The 21,521-nt window shown below is 41.7% G+C and overlaps 1 protein-coding gene across 1 annotated transcript in view; it reads right to left on the reverse strand.

Annotated features, from left to right (window-relative positions):
* Positions 1 to 231: 231 nt before the first annotated feature.
* NRP2 (neuropilin 2) overlaps positions 232 to 21,521 on the reverse strand; it is a 229,475-nt gene continuing 208,185 nt past the window's right edge. Inside the window, exons 16-17 of the mRNA XM_089519341.1 lie at positions 5,214 to 5,282; positions 232 to 3,319 (exon numbers count right to left, since the gene is read on the reverse strand). Coding sequence (XP_089375467.1) covers positions 3,015 to 3,319; positions 5,214 to 5,282 — 374 coding nt within the window. The 3' untranslated portion in view covers positions 232 to 3,014. The remainder of the gene's footprint in view (positions 3,320 to 5,213; positions 5,283 to 21,521) is intronic.

Consider the following 21,521-nt stretch of genomic DNA (forward strand, 5'->3'; position numbering starts at 1 on the left):
TGTATATGACATAGGCTGGATAGAAAACCCTTTATCTATCAAAAGGGGCTGTTTCTAGACTGCTGGAAAGCAGGGCTGTTTTTAAGGCAGTTTTTTCCAGGTTTTTCACTATCAGAGAATGTTTCCTATCTCAGCCTTTATTAAGGAGCTGCCTGAGGGTCTGCATGGGATTTATGGTTCACAGTTTGCAGGAACCAACTGGCTTGTACTCTGCTTGTCAAACCCCCCCCCCCCCCCCCCCCCCGTGAATTGATAATATTCTCTATAACGGAGAAATTTGTTGGACGGACTCCAGCTCCTCTCATACTCAGTCAGTGGCCAGCTGTCAGGGATTATGGGCATTGTAGTTCCATAACATCTGGAGGGCAAAGAGTTCCATACACTTCATCTAGAATTAACCAAAAACTCAAAATGCTGCTGTTGGTTTTAGGAATGGTTGGCAGAGGTATAGCCAGTGGTTTTTTCAGATATGGAGGCCTATTATCCTTAGTGATGTTAATGATGAACTCCTGATCTGCTTCTGAAGAACCCCAAGGATATAGAATGAAATATAGAATGAAAACCTGTATGCTGCTTTAAGGCCATGATTCATCACAGTTAAATGCATTGAAATCAGTGGTGCACTTAAGTCTGTGGTGGATTCTGGCATGTAACTAAAAGTAAATCCTTTGCTCATGCACTCATATACCTGGCAGGCTGCAATGCACACACTAGAAGCTAGGAAGATCCGGCATGGCAAGCATACACACAAAGCTGCTCTGGGGACTGCCCTACACATTGTCACATTTGCACCAAGATATGTTTGTTATACTCACAAATTACAGTTTTGAAGTGTAAACAGTGTAATGTGTAAAGTAGCCCCAAGACTTGCTTGATTATTCCGTATATGCATTTAGCAGAGAGCGTATCAACAGCTATGCCAGCGGAACATCACAAGACATGATGCTGATATGACAACAAGATTATACCAGCACCAATATTTAATACAAGGCTGTTAGGTGTCACTGCTCAAATGACCACAGATTTTTGAAATTCTGGTGTAGACCCCATCTGCTTAATCTGAAGATTACCCCTACAAAGCATCACTTTGATTTCTCCTAAACATGTGACTTGAAGCTTGCTGCCAAGAGCTGAAATAAAAGGCATTGGAAGTCGAAACTTGACTTTTGTAAACTTTTCTTTTACTGGTCTGCAACACACCTCAAGCATGGCACAGCAGTACACGTGACAGAATTAGAAATATATCTGACCACTGGAAAGGACAAAACTCTACCCAGTAGAGATCCAATGATGACAATGATAATAATATGAAGAAGAACAAGAAGATGATAATAATGATGATGATGATGAAAAGAAGAGGAGCTGAGGAAAGGGTGAATGCCTCCCTTGTAGTTTCATACATCACACATCTCTACATAAAGGGAAAAATACTTTTCTAAGGCACTTGATTAAAGGAAAAAAATACATACACACACAAATCAAACCCTTCAGTAATGAACAATTTGCTTTCCAAATTACAACAAAGCAAGTTGCACTGTTCTGAAGGGATAAGAAGTTGACAACAGATTGTTCCAGACCTTTTATTCAACGTCCACACTAGAATGTTAGCTAAGATTCGATACCCTGCAATGTTGCCATAGCAATGGTATTGTTGGGTTCCATCTAAGGACCTGACACGGCAAAGAAGTTATACTTTTGTCAGACAGAAAGCCATCAGCATCAAGTCACTGATGCCATACAGTCTGTTCAAAGGGCATACCATGCAATAACTCTTTGCAGAGTTAAGCCCTTAGTACTAGCTAATAAAGAAATTAAATCCTGCCTGTGAGAGGATGCTGCAGTGAGCTGGATAACTGTATTCATTCAACCCACTCTTCACACTAGTTTTCCCATCAGAGTGAGAGTGGCCACAGTATTAACCACTCTCTCTCTCTCTCTATATATATATATGTATGTATATATCAGCCTGTCTTTCTCTTAAAGCATACAAAAAAGCCATCTCCTGAGTTCTTGGGCATCTTATAATTGTGTCTTTTGTTTGCTGCAATTTTCTTATAATAAAAGAACAGGATTGTGGAGGTTCTTTTTTAAGGGAGTGAAAGAAAAGTAAAAGAAAGAGCCCTTGTGATAAAGGCCTCTGCTGTTTCAATCCAAGATCTGGATTTAATAAATGGCTCTTATTCACAAATCACTTTAAGGCTCTTCAGCTTCTCTTGAGGAGGCGCTTCTTTCGACTTTCACACCTCAGGCCGCCTTTTCTCTTTTGCTTTGTAATCTGGAAAGAAAGCACTGCTGCTCCCATTGACCCACAAATTTAATAATCCTCTCCCCCACCCTTGCTTGACCCTTCCAGATCAGAAAAAGATAAAGGCAACATTACACTTTCACTTGGGGTCTAGAAGCTGCATCTCAGGCTTATATAGCCTACAGCAAAAGGAAAACCCCTTTTAAAATTAGGGAATTTTTCTGAATGGTAATCAGCTGGATGGGGCATTTATGTGTGTGTGTGTGTTTAATTTCTAAAGATAGAATGGCCACCTGAATGGAGAGGTGTGGGAGCGAAGCGATCTGGAATTCTCTGCCATCTTGTCAGAGAAAGAAAGTGGAAAATAATGATCAACATTTTGTTCCCCACTTCCTAAATGCAAGCCAAACGCTTGGACTCTTGTGGATCGGATTGGCTCATGTAAGACATAAAAAGTAAAGCATCACAGCTCCCCTTTGCTTTTCCCAATCCAATTCTTCCCATGAACATAATTAGCCATAGTTTTTGCAGCTCAGAGTTTATGCCTGGCTTTCTTCTTCTTCTTCTTCTTCTTCTTCTTCTTCTTCTTCTTCTTCTTCTTCTTCTTCTTCTTCATTTGAAATAAGAGGCCTGGCAGGGACTCCTCGCCACTTCAGTATTCCAGCCCTGGCTCGTGTAAGATTATGGCATTCAGTTCCCATATAAAAAGTAATCTTCACCAGCCGATCTTGCTGGAATGAAATGTCAAATGTGATTCTGGTGCAATCAGTCATGCCTCAGAACAACACTTTTGGTGGTTCATTTTGACCTTGTGCTTGATGCCATCATAAAGCTCAAAGTTGTAATTCTCCAGGGTTGTGGAGCTCCGAGAGGAAAGGCCAGTGTAGGAGCAGGTACAGTACAGCAACAGGCCAGCACAAATCGCCCCTAGCAGGACCCCAAGGGAACTCATAGCTATGATGGTGACCAAGATGGGATCCAGGGTGTACAGCCAACTCTTCTCCTTGTCTACCTTTGGGGTTAGCGGGGAGTTGGTTGAAAATAATGTATTGTTCCTTGTCAGGCCCAAGTAGTCTGAAACAGATTTGAAGAAAACTGTTAGAATAGGAAGCATCTCCCCTTTGTGCCTTAGCTACCTAGAACAGGATGATGGCATGCAAGGTGTCCCTGGAGCAAAGTGGTTCTGGAAATGGCACACACACACAGAGGTGTCACTCTGGAGAACCAGTCTCTCTGCACTACTGGAATGCATGCAACCTGCTCCCATTGCTGCTGTCACAGAAACCAGAGAGGTCATGTGCACAGTTACAGGTGAGTCCCCCCCCCCCAGCATATAGGTGTTGTGATGGGGAAAGCTTCATCAGCTACTGAATTTCTGCTCATCACATAGCTATTAAAAACCTAGAAGCTTTCCCCCAAAACAGTAATAAAACCCCTCATAGGTGATTAGAGTTACTAATGGATCCCACAGTTGTGTGATGGTGGCTTGCTTTTGGCCACTGTGTAAGTCTGCTGCAGAGATGGGACTTATGATTTCCTTAATCTGAATGTATCTCTTTAACCTCTTTAACACTGGCTCTTAGTCAGCATCAGTGTCATCACATCAGTTTGAGCCTTTTGGGGGGATATTAGCTTATTAAATTATATAAAATGCCTTGGGTCTTTAAAACAGGGCTCAAAAATAAGAGGTAGAAAGAGAGAAATACATTAGATATGATTGTAGGCAATATGTAACATAAATGAAATATAGTCCTAAATTGCACCCCACCCTAAATCTGTGAGAATACACATTTGGGTGTGGCTACAGCACTAGGATCATTTACCCACTGAGCAATGGATCATGAATATTTCTTGTTCTGACCTTGGCGCATGCAGCTATGGCAAGAGTTGTCTTAATGGGTGTGACTGCATGGGAAAGTCTATGGGGACAGTAGAGGAATTCCCATGATCATCTGTGCTCCTTTACATAGATACATGAGCCCAGGCAATGTCACGCAACTCTTCAAATTCTCTGTAAGATTTTCTTTCTGCTTTTCTCAGTTCTTCTGTGGTTTTGGTTTAGTGAAAAAGACTCAGAGACTGTAAGATAGCCTTTCTACAATGAAACAAACAGTATCTTGAGTTACCAAATTTCCATGCCTAATTTGTCTCCAATTTATGCTCTAGATAAGAATTAATGTTTTGCATGCAATGCCTGCTATATCTCTTAACATACAAAACTGTATTAAGGCCTTGGAGGGAATGGTATCAGCTTGCTATACTAGGAACTGCTCTAGATACATAACTTCTCCCATTTGATCTCATCCAAAAGGCCAAGAAGTGGTTTCCCATTTTCTAGCAGGGTAGACGTGATTCTGCATATTTTTTTTGTCTTCTATTGGATGATTGTAGTTCTCTGACAGCATAATTACCATATCTAATTTCATTACTATATACTTCCCAACAGTAACAGATAAAGGTCCTAGTATTTGTGTTGTACTGATGCTAGTTATACTTAGCTACCTGAGAGCTTTCATTGAGGCACACATGTTCTGATGGCTCACAAAAGATAATGTGGATGGTGAGATGAGGGATTTTTAGACAACTTCTGGTGCAACTTCCGTATTCAGCTTCTGATGCAAACCAACCTGATCCACAATTTCTGAAAAGCCCTGTTAGATTAGACCAAACTGATCTAATCAGTATGGCATCCGTTTCCCACAGTGACCAACCAGATGTCTATGGGGAGCCCAACAGAAAGACAGAAGACAAATGCAACCTCCTCCTGCTATTTCTCAGCAAGGGGTATTCAGACAAATACTGTCTTTTATCTTGGAGCTAGCAGAGCGATCAATATTATTAGCCAATATTTATTACATGCATACAGTGAAATTCTGAGGAAAATACTGATGCCAGAACTGAGATTAGATAATGTGAAAATCACTGTCTCACTATGGCATTTGTGATATGAGCCACATCCCATACTCACCCTCTTCAGTGTCTTCTCCAAAGTCTTCCCCATGAATTGAAATATCACCCTCTAATGCTGGGAAATCCACTGGAATGAGAAAAAAATATTTTTTGTTGTTGTTGACAGAAATATATTTCAGAAAGCAGCAACAACAGACATTTTCCATACAGTATGTATGCTTGTGAAGCAAGTTTTTTGTGGCTATTTACAGAGACCAACTTACATTAATATTCTTGAGCATAAAATGGAAGACATGTGTATCACAATAATTCTTATTTCAGTTCGACTAAATGCCCAGCTTTTAGGGGAAATGAGAGTTGCCACAGATAGGCCGAAAGGCCTGGATGAAAATAGATAATGCTGATTGCCACTCAAACATTGTCAGTAGAGTCTTCATAATGTCTATAATTCATTACCAGGAAGATCACTGGTATTATCTTTGTAACCTTCAACAGCACCCATCATTAGTCACCATTAACATAACATCCATTTAGTACTCTCTGCATGTCATCATCTCACATGCATCTCAGTAGATGCGAAGACCAAATGACCCACCTCCAACTAGGGTTTCAAAGGAATTCAAGGTGATATATGGAAACTGTGTATCATCATTACCCATCTGTTAATGTAAAAGATAGATTGAGCTAGTAAGACAGACAATTCCATAAATGGAGTTCCATATTTGGATATTTGTGACCTAAACCCTCTCTAAGAAGATATCTTTCTTTTCGTTCCTCAAAACAGCCCCCCAGACCACTGTGAACTGGCCCAGAATTCCGTTATAATATGTATTTCATTTTACCACTCCTTGGGAGGTGGTATTGTACAAGCAGTTGAGACTTTTCCTAAATAAAGAAAAAGAAAAGAAATACTTCTAGTATGTATTCAGGTTTTTTTTAATAGTTTCCCTATTACACTGCATGTGGAGTTCCTGTGTTTTGAAAGGCTGAGTTCCCAGGTGCTGGTCCATCACTTGTTTGCTCAGCACTTGATGGCTCAAAAGCTGAGGCCAAATGAGATGAGATGGAAGGAGCCTGGCCACTCCCTATCATCTTAAAGGACATAAGTAGGATGGTCCATCTCAAAAAAAAAAAAAGAGAGAGAGAGAGAGAGAGAGATGATTAAGGGGGCTGATTTATCCCCTTCATGCCTCCTGCAGCCCTACTTCTCAAATGTGGGGTTCATTCAGAAAAGCTCAGGGAAAGTTTAATCGGCTAGGTGGGGGGAAGTTTTATACTTCTTTGCCAGGTCCCCTTTCATAGTTAAAAAACAATGCCCTCCTCATTCTTTCTATATGATCAAGGCAGCTTTGTTTGAAGCAGGGGTAGGCAACCTGCGGCCCGTGGGCCGGATGTGGCCCGGCAAGGCCTTGGGACCGGCCCCAGCCTGGTCCTGCCGCCGATTGCCGCCGGGGCCTTTGGGGGGCAATTGTCTATAGAATAATAAATAATAATAATAAAATTTTTATTTATATGCCGCCCTTCCTACGATCAGGGCGGCTTATAGAAGCCTCAGAAACATGCATTTATATTAACATTTTTAAAAAAATCAGCAAATTTTTCTGCGTGTCCTCCATTTTTTTTTTTTAAAAGTGTCTTCCATTTGAAAATTTTGTCCTACATTTGTCCTGGTTTATTTATATATTTATTTTTTTTTAAAAAAAAATATTTAATTATTTATTTTTTGGCTTCGGCCCCCCAGTTGTCTGAGGGACAGCAACCCCGCCCCCGGCTCAAAAAGGTTGCCTACCCCTGGTTTGAGGCATTCTTTCTCTATGTAGGCAGAGGGCCCAACATTCATTTGGGGTCCTTCCATCTCCAAATGAGCCACAAGCGACCATTTTTGCAGAACCTGAAGTGATATTCATTTTACTTTTGTTGTTGTTACATGCTTTCTAAGTCCACTCTGACTTAATGGTGACCCTCTCATGAGGTTGCTTGCCCAGAAGTATTTTAGAGAAGGTTTGCCATTGAGAGATTGAGAGAGTGTGACTTGCTCCCAGTGGGTTTCTGTGGCTGAGGGATTCAACACCTGGTGTTCCAGAGTCCTAGTCTAACACTCAGACCACTACACCATACTTTGGGCTGTTTGGGTGTGGGGCTTGAAACAAAACTATTTCTCTGGAGGGTTGCTCTTTTTTCAAACATTGAATTTTCAGCGACCTGTTTTTGAGGCTGGAGTTTTGGGGGGCCCTGCATGGAGTCCGAGGGCCACATAAGAGTCCCCAAGCTGCACAAATTCCACTACTGCTTTAAGCTGCCATTATGCCTGGTTTGGACCTAGATATTTCTGTCTTAACTGGAAAGAAAAGTCTGATATAAGAAGAAGCATCTATCTGCGGCATCTGATCTGTGACATCTTTCAAATATGCATGCCTGTCATTAGTCCATCAAGCCTCTGACACAGATGTCTGAACCAGAACCAAAGATGACTGAACCTCAAGTACCTTCATGATGAAACCAAAGAACAGAATTGCTGGCGGTTTGTCCTAAGTTATTTTCATTTCACTGCTGAAAAATCGAGTTACACAATGTCATTCTGATCATTCTAGGTGTGTGTGTGTGTGTGTGTGTGTGTGCATTCTGTTGCTCAGTGTCTTTCATACACATTGAAACACAAACAAAAAACAAACAATCAGCCGACAATTTGTAAGGCCAATGAAGTGAAACATGAATATGTGCCTGACAAGCATTGCACAAACAAATGCCTCCCTAGCATATAACATCCAGGAATTACAAGCAATTATTACAACTACAGATGTACTTGCCATGAGAAAAACTAGACATGAAATGCTTTCCTGAAATTTATCAGGGGCTCTGCTGCTGGAACAGGTGCCTCCTAAGTGTATCTCTAAAAAAACCAGCCGTCTGGTCAGGAGGCACAAAAGAATTGGCTCAGCACCTTGTAGGATTAGATTTTCTGGATCCAATGCCTCCTAGATTGTGAGAATGTTCCCTTTAGACTATAGTTCCCTGGATCCCAGCTAACAGGGCCAATCGGCATGTTGCCTGGGGGATTTTGGGAACTGTAGTTAAAAAAAAAAAGGACACAGTCTAAAGCTCTGGTGCCAATCCAAGATATATTGCTCTCTAAAGCTCAGTCCCAAAATTACTTCCCCAGCTATGGCTATGACTGCATCATGAGTCCAGCCTTCATTCATCATCTCCATGCCATGGCGCAGCCTGAAACATATGATCACCAGTCCCTTTTTGCCATCATGAAAATGACTCCTTAACATGGAGGGGAGTCCAGGGGTGCAGCCCCATAAGATTCCTGGTCCCCCAAATAAAACTCTTATTCAGTCCAGTGGCACCACTAGGGTTGGTGTCACCCAATACAGTAACTCATAGCATCAGCCCTCCTTTTATTTTTATTTTTTTAAAGGCTTGAGGCCCTTTCTTTCTGCTCCCACTGATCCTTGCCCCACTCACACCATCTCTTCCGCATTTTAATGGGACACAGGTGAACACCAAAGCCTGTTTTTGCCAATATGCAGATGTTTGGGGATCAGTGGTGTCACTCCCTCCTTTGGGTGTCACCTGGTGTATTACGCATTCCTTGCACCCCATGCACCCCGTAATGATGCCCCTGATTCACATTTTTAGCACAGCAGTACATTAAAACTTATGTCAAACACTTAGAAATATTGCTTAGACATCCAAAGCAAAGGGGCAGACAAAGTTACCAAGAGAACGCAAACATAGCAGATAAAAGTGGGCAATGTCTCATTGTCTACAATGCTAAAAACTTGGCATTGGAAGGAAAATTTCATTCAAGAGTGAGCAAGATTAATGTTCTCATTTTGCTCCACTCCCAGAAGTTAAACCCATGGAGAAGTGGTTGGTTTTTGGTGCTGCTGTACTGGTACAGTGCCTCAGGTCCTACAACCTGCTCAAGCAGAAGGATGCCAAAAAGAGACTGTCACCAGCAAATGGATTTCAGAGGGGTCCTGGGGGGTGGGTGGGTGGGGAAGGGGTCTACCCTTGAGGTGTACCTAGGGTTTTCACTCTTACTTGTAAAGTCCTGTGATGTGGGTGGGAGTGATGTGAGCCCTGTTACCCCAGCACCAAGTTCCCTCAGCTTGCCTGCCAAGGGGCACCGCCACAAGAACATCAGTTGTGCAATCCATTTTACCACAAGCTGCTGAGTGGTTTCCTGCCCCTGGAAATGAAGGTGGCCTAACAGCCCACAAACCCAACTTGATCCTGGTCAACTGTACCCCCAGAGACCCTTAAGAGGTGATGTCCCACCTTCTTCTAACCTTGACTACCCATCTGACTGGCTTAGAGCCTGTGAAGACAGCACAGGAAGGAAACAGTGTCAAAAGAAAATGGTGGTTCCAAGCCACACAGCATATACTGCACCTCAGATACATACAGTGACCCAGCAAGACCAGTTAACTCTCCAGTCCTATCTGATCTATTTGTAATAATAATAATAAAAAAGCAAGTGGCTTGTCAAAGACCTGTCAGACCACATGACAGATGAACCAAGTCTTCATCTTGGCATGTCTGACCCATTGTGCAGGCATGGTATATGTACTTCAAGAGCCAAGGATTGCTGGGGCTCCCCAGCATATTTATAATGTAATATGTTGTGCCTTTCATGTGTACATGCAACACAATACATATATGGGATGATCATCAAAAGGCACATAGCTCACTCATGCTATTTTCTAACTTCTGGGAATTAATATCATCAGGTGAGAATTTTTGTCAGTTCAGGGACTTTTGGAGGTGTTTAAAGTCAAGCTCTAGCTACTTGCCACAGTAGTCTGGAGTTTTAATTAATGCACACACATTCAGCATCGTGTTGTAAGTCTGTAATTCTGAAACATTTAACATTAAAGTAAAAACAATTTAAAACAATAGAATTTATAAGCACCTTTAGGGACAGGTATTGCCTTAGTAGTGGCCTCTGCCTTATGAAATTCCTACTCAAGGGATGCTTTGTTGCCCCTCTTATAATTTTAAATGCTTTCAAAACCCATATATTTCAAGTGGCTTCAATGTGTTTAATTGGTTATACTGATGTTTTATTGATATTTTATTTGTGTGGGTCTGGACATGTTCATATATTCACAGAATTATCTTATAGTGTACTGCTTTTAAAAAAATATTTGAACTATAAAGGTTTATAAGACATTATGATTGCATTTGTATTATTATATTCTTATTTTTTTCTTTGTCTTGAGTGAACTTGAATTGCAAATGTGGCTTATAACTACTAAAACAGAATACATGTAGAGTATAAGCCTAGTCTAATATGTATGTGTAGGAGAGGATCGTAATTCTCCTGAGCAACCTGAACTTTTAGCCATTATCCCAGATTGAAAAGGCACAGCTGGGAAGTAATGTGCTTACTGTTTTTATTCTGAAAGTGCAAAGTAAACATGGCACCCATTATTGTGTTTCAATGAGATTTTACAAAGTACATCTCGCTCCCACAGGAAACATCCAGAAACCAGCATATGAGAAACCAATTCCCTCCAAGGTGGCCAGCATCAAGAATCAAATTTGATTACCAAAATGGTGGAGAAACTATTGCTGATGCAGAGAGAGAGAAAAAGACATTTCATTCAAGGATCTGCTTTACCAATAGTATGTTCTCATATCCAATGACAACTGCAATGAATTTCCATATTACAAATTCTAAATTTTATACAGCAACTAGGTCCGGGAGGAAATTTCCAGTGGTGGCTTTAGACTCTCCAGCTCTAGATTTGAGTTGTCTTTAAAACTGGGAGACATGAGACACAGACCTTGAAAGCAGGAATTGCTTGTCTCAGTTGGAATCAGAATAGGGTGAACAGTGGAATTACTTTTTAGAGCTCTACTACCATAAATAATAAGAAAATATTCCTCAGCTCCCTGTAACATTTGTGGAAAGTGATTATTTGAAAAGGGAATTCAGATGTCTCAATTCACATCAGGATCAACAGACCGAGATGGTAACATATCACCTCCAGACATGGACACAGAAGCAAATTCTGTAGGGCTTTACTGAGGAAGAGGGTTTATCTATACAGTCGCCCCCTCCAACTCACGGATCTCAGATCTGTGCCCTCAATTACCTGCAGAGGTTCTACCTCCGCTGTTTCCAATGGCATGCATGCCTGGGCCACACACATGGGGGCACGTCTCATTCAAGCCTATGAGGCTTGAATATCTGTGAGCCTCCATTTGCAAAAACGAGGGGCCAACTGTAGTTCCACTTTTCAGGCAGCAGGCGGGGGGGGGAGGTTATAAGAATTTCAGTGCACACCTTGGCACTCTTTTGGTGTAAGGTATGGCTCTGGAACTGCCTCTTTAGGGTCCTGTAACCTAGGAGAGGGGAAGGAGTCTACTTTTGAGGCGTACCTGAGGTTTTGCTCACTTGTAAACTCCTGAGACTCCAGTGGAAGTGATGTTCACCTTTCTGAATCCATGGGAGCCAAGGGGATGGGGATCCACAGAAGGAACACAATCTCTCTCCAAAGTTGCATTTTTTATGAGAGGATGGGAGAGGTGTGTGCTGAATCAATGGGACTGAAACTTGCTTCATTTGGGCTGGATTAATTCCAGGGTTTCTTCCACACAACCCAGATAGTAAACCCAGATAGGTGGGTAGATGTGTGTGTGTTTCTGTGTGGTATATAAACACAATCCCCCAGTTGCTTACAGAAACACAAGCTTTATCAGCACATCTACAACAGATCTGCTCCTCATCAGACATGTACAAAACAAACGGTGGAAATGGCATGGCATTTAAGCCTGTGTGAGCCAGCTATGCTCCCCAAAGAGAAGGACTGCAGCTGTGAGGATGGGAAGCTTGATGAGCCCCCAGTATTGCTTGTTGTATCATAGAAGAGCCTGCATTTCATCACAGCTTGGAAAAAATATGTTTTTGGGTGATATGCCCCAGAATACTCTAGTCAGCATGGGGATTTGGGCTGTGGTTAGTCCAAAAAGGTAACATTTCCATGCTGTGCATTCCAGGACTGCTTGCAGATGCATTGCACGGTAAAGAAGTATTTAACAGAAATGAATATACTCTGCACTGCCAAATGCCAAAGGCTTACACTCTGGGAATTCATGTTTAAAGTCTTACTCAAAAGGAAAGAGTAAACAAAACGAACATTAAAGAGTGGCTTTGTGAAAAGGAGGAGACCAGGCCACTGGTCTGAGTTCCCTGCATAGCTACAGAGTTGTGCACTGATGAAGCAGTTTGCTATGCTCTCAAAAAAAAAAACAACAAAACATCAGGCATTACAAGGACTTGGAAGCTGTTAGAACTGAGTTTTCTATATGGATCAACACAGCTGCCTGCAGTTTTGGATCCCCCTTGAGGGCATGAAGACTGTCATGAGAAGCCTGAATCGTATTGCTTAGTCCTAACTAGAGTAGACTCACTGTGTCAACTGTTGAATGGTGAATCAATTCATAGATTAGTTAAAGACTACCGATAGGATACCAACCTATGAGTGGAAATGTTGCAACATTTACCACTTCATTGCCAGGCATGGCATCCAACTCCACCAATTTCTCAGTTACTTTTAAATAAGTCAACAGCTCAACTTTAAGTTCAAATAACTAGTCAAAGCATGATTTGCTTATGGAACAGTTTCTACCCACTTATTTCCAGATGATACTGTGGGAAAATATAAATTCTCCTAACTGAGCCTGAGGGGATGATTTGTTGTGAAAAGGATCACAAAAGATTGTTACTGTGGACCTGCTGCTTGGGTTGAGTAAATAGGTTTTTCAAGTCCAATCCTATTTGTACTTGACTAGGGCAACTGACTTTGACACTCTGTCTTTACTTTACTTTCTTTTCCAAACTTTGTGTGTGTGGAAAGTGGCAGGCAACTTAGAGCAGTATCAGATAATCAATGATTTCTAAAGAAAATTCACTCTTCAGACTTTAAAGGAAGAAATGTACACTGGGGAACATTGGAATAAAGGGACCATTTATACAAAAAGCTATTTACTCTGCTAGCAATTTTCTGTATTCCCCTTGCTAATATTGCTGGTATTTGTGTTTGATCAAAAGCTTTATACAGCACAATCCCATTTCCTTTCCCAGCCCAGTCTGTAGTCAAGCCATAATCCCACTGAGTGGGGAACTGTTTGGGGATTCAGGCACTAGCCCTAATGGAGGATCACTCAGAGGTCAGGTGGGTTCCATTCCAAATGAGGAAATCTCATGATTTTAAATTGCTATCAACTGAAGTGACATGCAACGTCCTTTAGCAGAATGATAGCGGTGCCTTCTAGCAGGCTTCATGCCTGTCTTGCCTGTCTGCCCACCCACTGCTCTTCTCTTTAAATGTCCAAACAGCAGCTGTCCAATGAAAAATAAGTTTGGTAGCCCATCAGCTTGGTTTTTAACTTCTGCGTACAGTGGCTGGCTGGCTAGCATCGTAAAACACACATGTTGGCAAACCAGAGTGGAGATGGTAAGAACTGAATACAATGTGAAACCTGATCTCTGGAGAAATGGAGATAGGGAAAGGGTCCCTCCAGGTCAGGATACAATTACACTGTGAGGCACACATTTCCACTGCTATCCTCTGGTGTGGTTTCCTTTTTAAATAAGAGTGCTGCACTCTCTCAGAAGCCACTACAACCAGAGTGCTTGCATATAAAGCTAGTTTAATCCCACTGGCTTCATTGTAACTGACAGGCCAATTTGTAATACAGCTGGAAGGAGCTCTGCTGCTACCACTAGGCTCAGCTAAGCTATCTGTATAAGCACACAGTGATTCACAAGTTGATGTAGGTGTCACACCATCTAACAATATACAGTGTTATACAGAAATGGGAGTTTACACAAAGAAACAATTCACCCATTGGATTCTTTCTCAAAATGAAGATTCTGGGAACTGCTATGCTTTCAAGTGACATTAATTCCCACAGAGGCCATTATTTTGGGTTTTGCAACTGTGAAGCAGCCCTTTTGTGGGTTTCCATTCCCAATATTCCATAATTATTGATTTGCAGAACAGGTCTCTCAGGCAGTCTCTATTTGTAGCTATCAAATTTGAAAGGAAACGAACACTCCTATAGATTCACATAATCTTGTTTTTTCCCATCAAGATATAGAATTTAGTACCAGCATCAAAATCATTTTTGGACAGTTTTCTAGCATATTTCAAACTTAACTAAAAACATCAATTCCCATAAATCTTGTTGGAAGAGTAGATATGTTAGTGCTTTTTATAAAAAACCACACCAATGGCAAATACTGTAGGTTAAACCTATGTTCTAATATTTATACTTGCTTTAACATGTAGGATACTTCCCATGCATTTCAATCAGTTCGTTTACACCAACTAAAAGTTTAACTATAAGGTAATGCAGTAAGAAGAACTCTGTAATAAATATTATGCTTCTGAAAATTCACTCCAACAAGCTGTGTGCTTCCTAAATAGGTTGTGAATTACAGCTGGGAATATCAAACTATCTATGGCAAAAAGCAGTAAGACTAAAGCCACTATCAATGATCCCTTATGAAATGGGTGGCTTTCTCCATCATTTCTCTACATGATAGGAGGTTAAATTTATAAATTCTGAGTTTTAATCGATGTGCTTGACACATTCCAATATGATTCACATACAGTATATTGGCTCAAAATGGCCTGGAAAGCTAAAAAGAAGAAAGGCTGGTATTTGCATGAGGGTGGTATTAATCCAAGGTGCCATAACATGTCCCTATGAAAGATGTGAAAGGGACGCCTCTTTGCTGACCTTTTGAAATACTTTTCTATGGTTTAGGTTTAACTCATATACACAACTAGCATAGATTATAGCAGGAAAGGTGGTATCATCTCTACCTTGGGTCTAGATCACACAGGGTAATTTCACCATGATGCTTTGGTATTCAATAAAAAGAAAGAGAATGAGGGATGTTGGGTCTCCTGGTCCCCACCCACCCTAACTTAAAGCAGTCCCAGTAGAATATCTTTGCTTTTGAACAGAAGAACAGACGGGTGGGCTGATCTTTCACCCTCTAAACACCCATTCACACACACAATTTATCCAATCCAAATCCCTCCTTCACAGATGCAATTGGTCTTATTGGAGGTTCAAGAACAGTAGTAGGCAGGCAGGCACAGGTAGGTACCTGTGCATCCTCCGCTCCTGGCAGGATTAATAGCAGCTTTGATTTAGGCATGAAAATGGTGGAGGAGGGAGTCCGGGAAGGATTCACCACTTCTACCTTACTTCTATGCCTTTGAACACAATGTGAAATCCTCCACAGAGGCTTGAGGGAAAGGGGTAGATGCCATCTCAGCATCACACATTTTTCTGCATTACATTGACTCTGGTTCTTATTTTCTTTCACTTTCCAGTCAAGGATTGCACTGTGATATGAGGCTGGTCTGGGTGTAACCCATGGCCCTCCAGCTGGCCATCCTCTGTGTCATGCAAAACATTTGAGCCTTCCCCAAATTCACAAATTTCAGGGCCTAGTGAGCAACAAGGTTCACTGAGGATGTTTTTCAAATCAAGGACCTGTCTTTGAGTTAACAGGGAGGTGTGATAAAAAAATAGTGGCTCTGAGAATGAAGAGTGCCTTTACCAGACCACACCATCAGAGTATCTGTTAGCCCACATGAGTACAGCTTTCCACAGTGTATTCAACTGGATTGGGGGACAGTGGCCATCCTGTCTAGGGAATACTGGGAGCTGTAATCCAAAAATGAGATTTCCAGGGTCAGTACTGAATGAGAAGTGATATTATGTACATGTCTTTCTCTGCCAGGAAGACAGTGCCTGAAGATTCCCCAAATCCCAGGATTAGCCACCCAGTTCTCCACATATATTTTGAATCCAGTGGGAAAGTGGAGAAGTGGAAACCGTCTTTATCCAGGGTGGCACAGGATATTTACCCTGACATGATACCACTGCTCTGTGATGGAGCTGGAACCAAAAAGCTGAGAGTGCCACTGGGATGAGGCCCTGACCTGAAGCAGCCCAAAAGCTGGGCTCTCATTCCATTTTGTGAGTTGCTATACTGGCTGTGCTCAGCAGTGACAGTTCATAAGTAACTACTGTGTGCACTTCATTCACTACGGTGAGCTGGCTTAATGTGGTTCACTCTCTTCTCTGTGCTTATTTGATTAGCCTCAGCTCCAGCAGAGAGGAGAGCATTACTGTCTTAGTCCAAGCGAATGAGTCAGACAAAGGCAACCGGTCTCCTAGGCCCATCACTGCAGCTCCGGCTGCTAGAACAGCTTGGGTTTAATCACACTCATGTAAAACACCCTCATTCGCTGGAGAGAAGCTTTATATGTGACCAACATAATACAGAAGAAGCTGTAAAGGAAGCTGACTGCAATGCCCTTGAATAGCCATTGGTGGCTGTCAGGGCTGATACATTTTTTAAAGAATCTGCCAAATCCCAAACTTGAGCATGTAACGTATATACTCGACTATAAGTCAACCTCATGTATAAGTTGAGGGCAGGATCTGGGGCCACAATTATGGATTTAGATATGACTCATGGATAAGTCAGGAGTAAAACTTAGGAGTATGTAACAAAGGATGCAAAGGATGATGCAAAGGAAAACAGTACCAGAAAACATACAAAATTTCAGCAGGCATAACTGTGTTCATACTAAAGGCTTCATGGACGAGAGAATATAAAGGGGGGTGTTATTGCTTCCAGAACAGATGATAACACTTGCCTTTCACCAGAGGACAGTTCCTTTTTTAAAAATAAGAATTATAGTACAGTACAGTACTTACATTTACCCGTGGATAAGTCGATTCAGGTTTTTGAGGTTAATTTTTTTGACTAAAATTTCTAGACTTACATGAGTATACATAGTATACTCAAAAACGCAGTTGACCCAAGAAGCTACCATACTACTCTGAGACATCTACTAGGAGAGCCATTTAAATTAAGTTCAATTAATATAATACATTGCTCTAGAGATTAATGGCTGAAGAACAATGCTTTAGAGTGGAGCCTGAAGCCAAAACTATTTTGCATTAGCAGAAGTATTGGCTAAGGAAGCTTTTGGCATCAACTTTACATCAGGAAAGCAAGAGACCTTTGTCATGTCCTAAGAGAGTTCTGGGAAGACGAAAAACTGAAGGAAACAATCCTGCACAAGTAAGCAGAAGAAAAAAAGCTGATACACCATCATCACCGTTCCAAACATACCCACTGCTATTACAGATTTTGTTTTTATTTCACAGGCAATGGGAAGAAATAGTGGAAGAGATGCCAGCTTCAGAAAAGCCAGCTTCAAGTTTGTAATGGCATCTGTGGTTGTAATGAAGGTTGCAATGACACCTTCATAATAATCTACTCTTTGGCCAGGTGCCTGAAGAAAAGGCACCCCACTTTTGCCTAATGGTAGAGCTGGACCTGCCAGTCAGACAGGCTGAGACAGAGTGAAGTCAGTGACAGAGCAAGTGCTCTGTGGGCAGAAGGTCCCACCAGGCTCCATCCCTGCAAGAGACTCCTGCCAGAAAGCCTGGCTAGCCAGTCAGACAAGACAATGTAGGGCTGGGTGGGCCAATGGCCTGGCTCACCATAAGGAAGCATTCCATGGACAAAATACATTTACTGATTCTATTCCATCTTCAATAAACCCAAGAAATAAATACAAACTTGTATGTCAACACTTACATAAATCCATTTGATTCTATTGGCACTGATCTAATAACCAGATGCATACGATGAGCTTTATAGTAGTGCTGGCACAAGAACTCACCGCTTCACCTACTCATGAACTTGCTTTTTATGTTTGTGTGTATATGTTTCAAGTCACCTGTAGACCTACAGTGACTCCATACATTTCATACGGTTTTCTTAGGCAATGAATATGTCAGTTCCTTCCTCTGAAATCTAGCCTACAGCACTTGGTATTCGTTGGTGGCCTCCCATCCAAGTACTAACCAGGGCTAACATTGCTTAGCTTTCAAGATCAGATGGGATCTGGTGCCTTCAGGGTATTTAGGCCTATTTTATAGATGCAAGGAAATGTAATTTTGGAAATTTGGGCAGCTTGATTCAATACATATGCCAAGCCCATATTCATATCCTATGTAATCCTCCTTTTTATTTTTTTCTTTATTTGTATTCATACTTTTACATCTCTAATAAAAATATTTTTTAAAATGGGGGAAATTATGGCGTTAAGCCCAGAAGACCTTTCTGGTTTATTTTGTTGCTGCTCACCAGTCCACCAAAAGTGTGGCTACAGAAAGAGGCAAAATGAGGCCACTGCCACCCCAAATAACAATTCTATCTCCCCAATGAATTTTTACTTCAATTCCCAAATTTCTTGCATTACAGTAACTCTAGAATTTAAGTGGGACATTTAGAAATAGTTTAGGCATCCAAAGAAAAGGGCAGGCAAAGTTGTCAAGGGAATGCAAAGACAGCAAATAGAAGTGTCCTAGGTGTGAATGACTTTCACTGTTCCACTGTCTGTAATGCTAGAAATTTGGGAACTGAAAGATAATTTCCTTTGCAGGGGCTGAATTCTTATTTGCTGGGGGGGGGGGGGGGAGACACCCCCAATCACTTTGTCCCTACCCCTGTAGTTACTGACTGCCTCTGTGACTGTCTAGGCTGGATTGCAACTGTAAATATATTGTGCAATGCAACACTGCTGCACAGATATAACATTTCAATACTTAAACATTTAGAAAAATGAGAAACGAACTCTCCTTTTCCTGCAAAAAAGAAAAAAAAAAACCTTTCTAAACTCCTGCTAGTTTACATAAGAGCTAAAATCTCTGCCAAATCAAATTCTGCCAAGCTGCAATGCTTTGGATTGAGCTTCAAAAGCTCCTGGTGTCCGCCTAACAACCTGGCTATCTGGCAACTGACTGCTTGCACACTACATGGGGGTCTCTTCAGATGATCAGCTCCTGAGGAGCACAGATGCAACATGCCAACTATATGCAAAGTAGCCCAGTGTGGACAAAGCAAAATGGGTCACAAATGACAATGGTGGCGGCCCAGAAACTTTGCCTTATAAGGGTCTACTACATAACAGGTAAGACCATTTATACAAACAGCCCCTAGCAACTCTGCTCCAACTGGGGATGGCACTGTGGGGTCTCAGGCAGAGGCAGGTCCTTCCCATGACTTGCTTTCTGAGATTCATTTAACTGAAGAGGCCAGGGATTGAACCCAGAACTTCCTCTCTACATCACATGTCCCCCCCCCCCCCACGAAGCTCTGATCTCTTTTTCCCAGCTGATGTATGAAACTGTCTAGCCAATTCCACTGAAATTTACCACCTCTTTCCCCCCCAAAACCCTCTTTTCCACAATACGCACATGAAGTATAACCAAACACCTGAGGCATTCTAGACGTTGGCTAGCTATTTAGCTAGCTGAGGATTTGATTATTTCATCTCTTAGCTACGCTTCAAGACTTCAGGCTCCCCATAGTCTTCATGGGTGAGGTTTAAAAGCAACCCTTGCTTGAATCCACTGTTTTGACATCAACATTCCCAGGGGTTGAAATACACAATGCACAAGAGTGGCTCTTTGTTCATTTTGAATGTTTGATTGCGGGGTGCGGGGATCAAAGAAGAGTCCTGTGACACCTTAAAGACTAATCAATTTATTATGGCATACATTTCATGGACTATTAGCTCACTTCACCAGATACAGAGAATGCTATCCAGAATTTCAACCCTCTCTCTCTCTGTGTGTGTGTGTGTGTGTGTGTGTGTGTGTGTGTGTGTGCGTGTGTGTGTCACACCCAGTTGGGACTGGGATTCTTGGCAGTGAGCACAGTGGGAAATTAAATGCTGAAAGCAGATGTGTTAACACACGTGTTGGGCTCCTGATTGGCTGAGACCCCTTGTTGTGTGTGTTCAGGAATGTATTCTGCCTTTTCAACATTTTCACCTGCCAAATGCAACGTCCTTCTTTAGGTCCCTTTGCCCACTGACCTTTCCTACCTGCTGGAAAAAAGGATCCTCATCTTGTCCCATGGCAGCAGGAAGCAGTATCTTGTTCACACTCTGACACAATATCTGATTTCCCCAGTGCCTAAACCAAGACACCTCCAGATGTTTTCGCCAAGACATGCTATTAAAGCAGTGACTGGGCAACTGTACTGGTGGAGGCAAAGTGATGTCTCATGCCCCTTCCCTGGGCTGCCCTGATGCCAAAAATAAAACTAACACAAAACAGGTAGTAAGTTCCAAGTTTACTGCAGTTTTGTTTTCGGCCAATTTCTTCATTTTTGAATAGGGTTGAAGGCAAATAAATCCCAATGACCCTCTAAACTCCCTCTCATAACAAGAAACAGCCCCAAATTGGCCAAAAATAAGGCCAAAACAAAGTCAGAAGTAAATACTGATTTATTGGTTGATAAGAGTGCAGTCCAGGGCTTTAGAGGTGTTCTTAGGGCTCGGCTGCATATTCCCCACCCTTGTTTTAAGCAGAGGATAGTGGTATAAATCCAATATTAGGCCCAACTAGAAGGGATCCAGTGAAATTAATGGAACTTGTTAGCTACCCCTTACACAAATCTAGTTGATTCCATTGGGTCAATAGCAATTAAGACTAACACTAGTGATTTACTTCACTCTCCTTACATGCAGGCCAAACCTGTTTCAAAAGAGTAAAACTCCTACAGAATAAAAACACATCTGTCGAAATCCCATTGTTAATCTTGAGCAGAGTAGGCCCATATAATCAATAGTATCAGTATGTTGACTATTCAGCAACTGAATGAATGTGTCTACTCTAGCTGGGACTAAACAACAGGATGTCAACTGTTCTGTGTGAAAGGGGGAATGGCTACCTTTCCTAACATCATCACCAGCATCAAGTCTTACATTCTAGGAATCTGGTCTGTTTTTTAATGGGTGCCAAAACCCACTAGACTCCTAGGTTAATCTTGTGCTGGATGAAAAGCATTCTCTTGCCTTGTTTTAAACCTACCATGTGAATGTACTACACATGTACTATACAACTTTTCAACCTGCCTGACACTGTCAGTTAAACACTGATCATTCAGTCCTAGCACCACCTTGCCCATCTGAGCTGACACTCTTAATCTTTTTATTCCACCCTCATATGGAAAGTGTTTTGCAGCCCTGAGCTTTGCCATTTAAAAATTATAGTCGCTTGAAGTCTGACCCTAACAACCCCCTTGCCATTTTGACTTCTAACACTCCACTACCAGAATTCCTTTAATGACTTGCATTTGTTCCTCCAGGCTGTCTCTATCTCCAGAGTAATCAATCAAGCTCTTTTGGTGAATCTGTCTAATGTGCCTGAAGACAGGAGAATTATGAAAATTGATCTCTACCAAGAAACACAACCATTTTTGTTCCCCATTACTGCTTGATCCAGA

Source organism: Sceloporus occidentalis, unplaced genomic scaffold (assembly GCF_023333645.1).
Source record: "Sceloporus occidentalis isolate IW3139 unplaced genomic scaffold, rSceOcc1.0.p SCAF_4, whole genome shotgun sequence".
NCBI classification, from domain to species: Eukaryota; Metazoa; Chordata; class Lepidosauria; order Squamata; family Phrynosomatidae; genus Sceloporus; species Sceloporus occidentalis.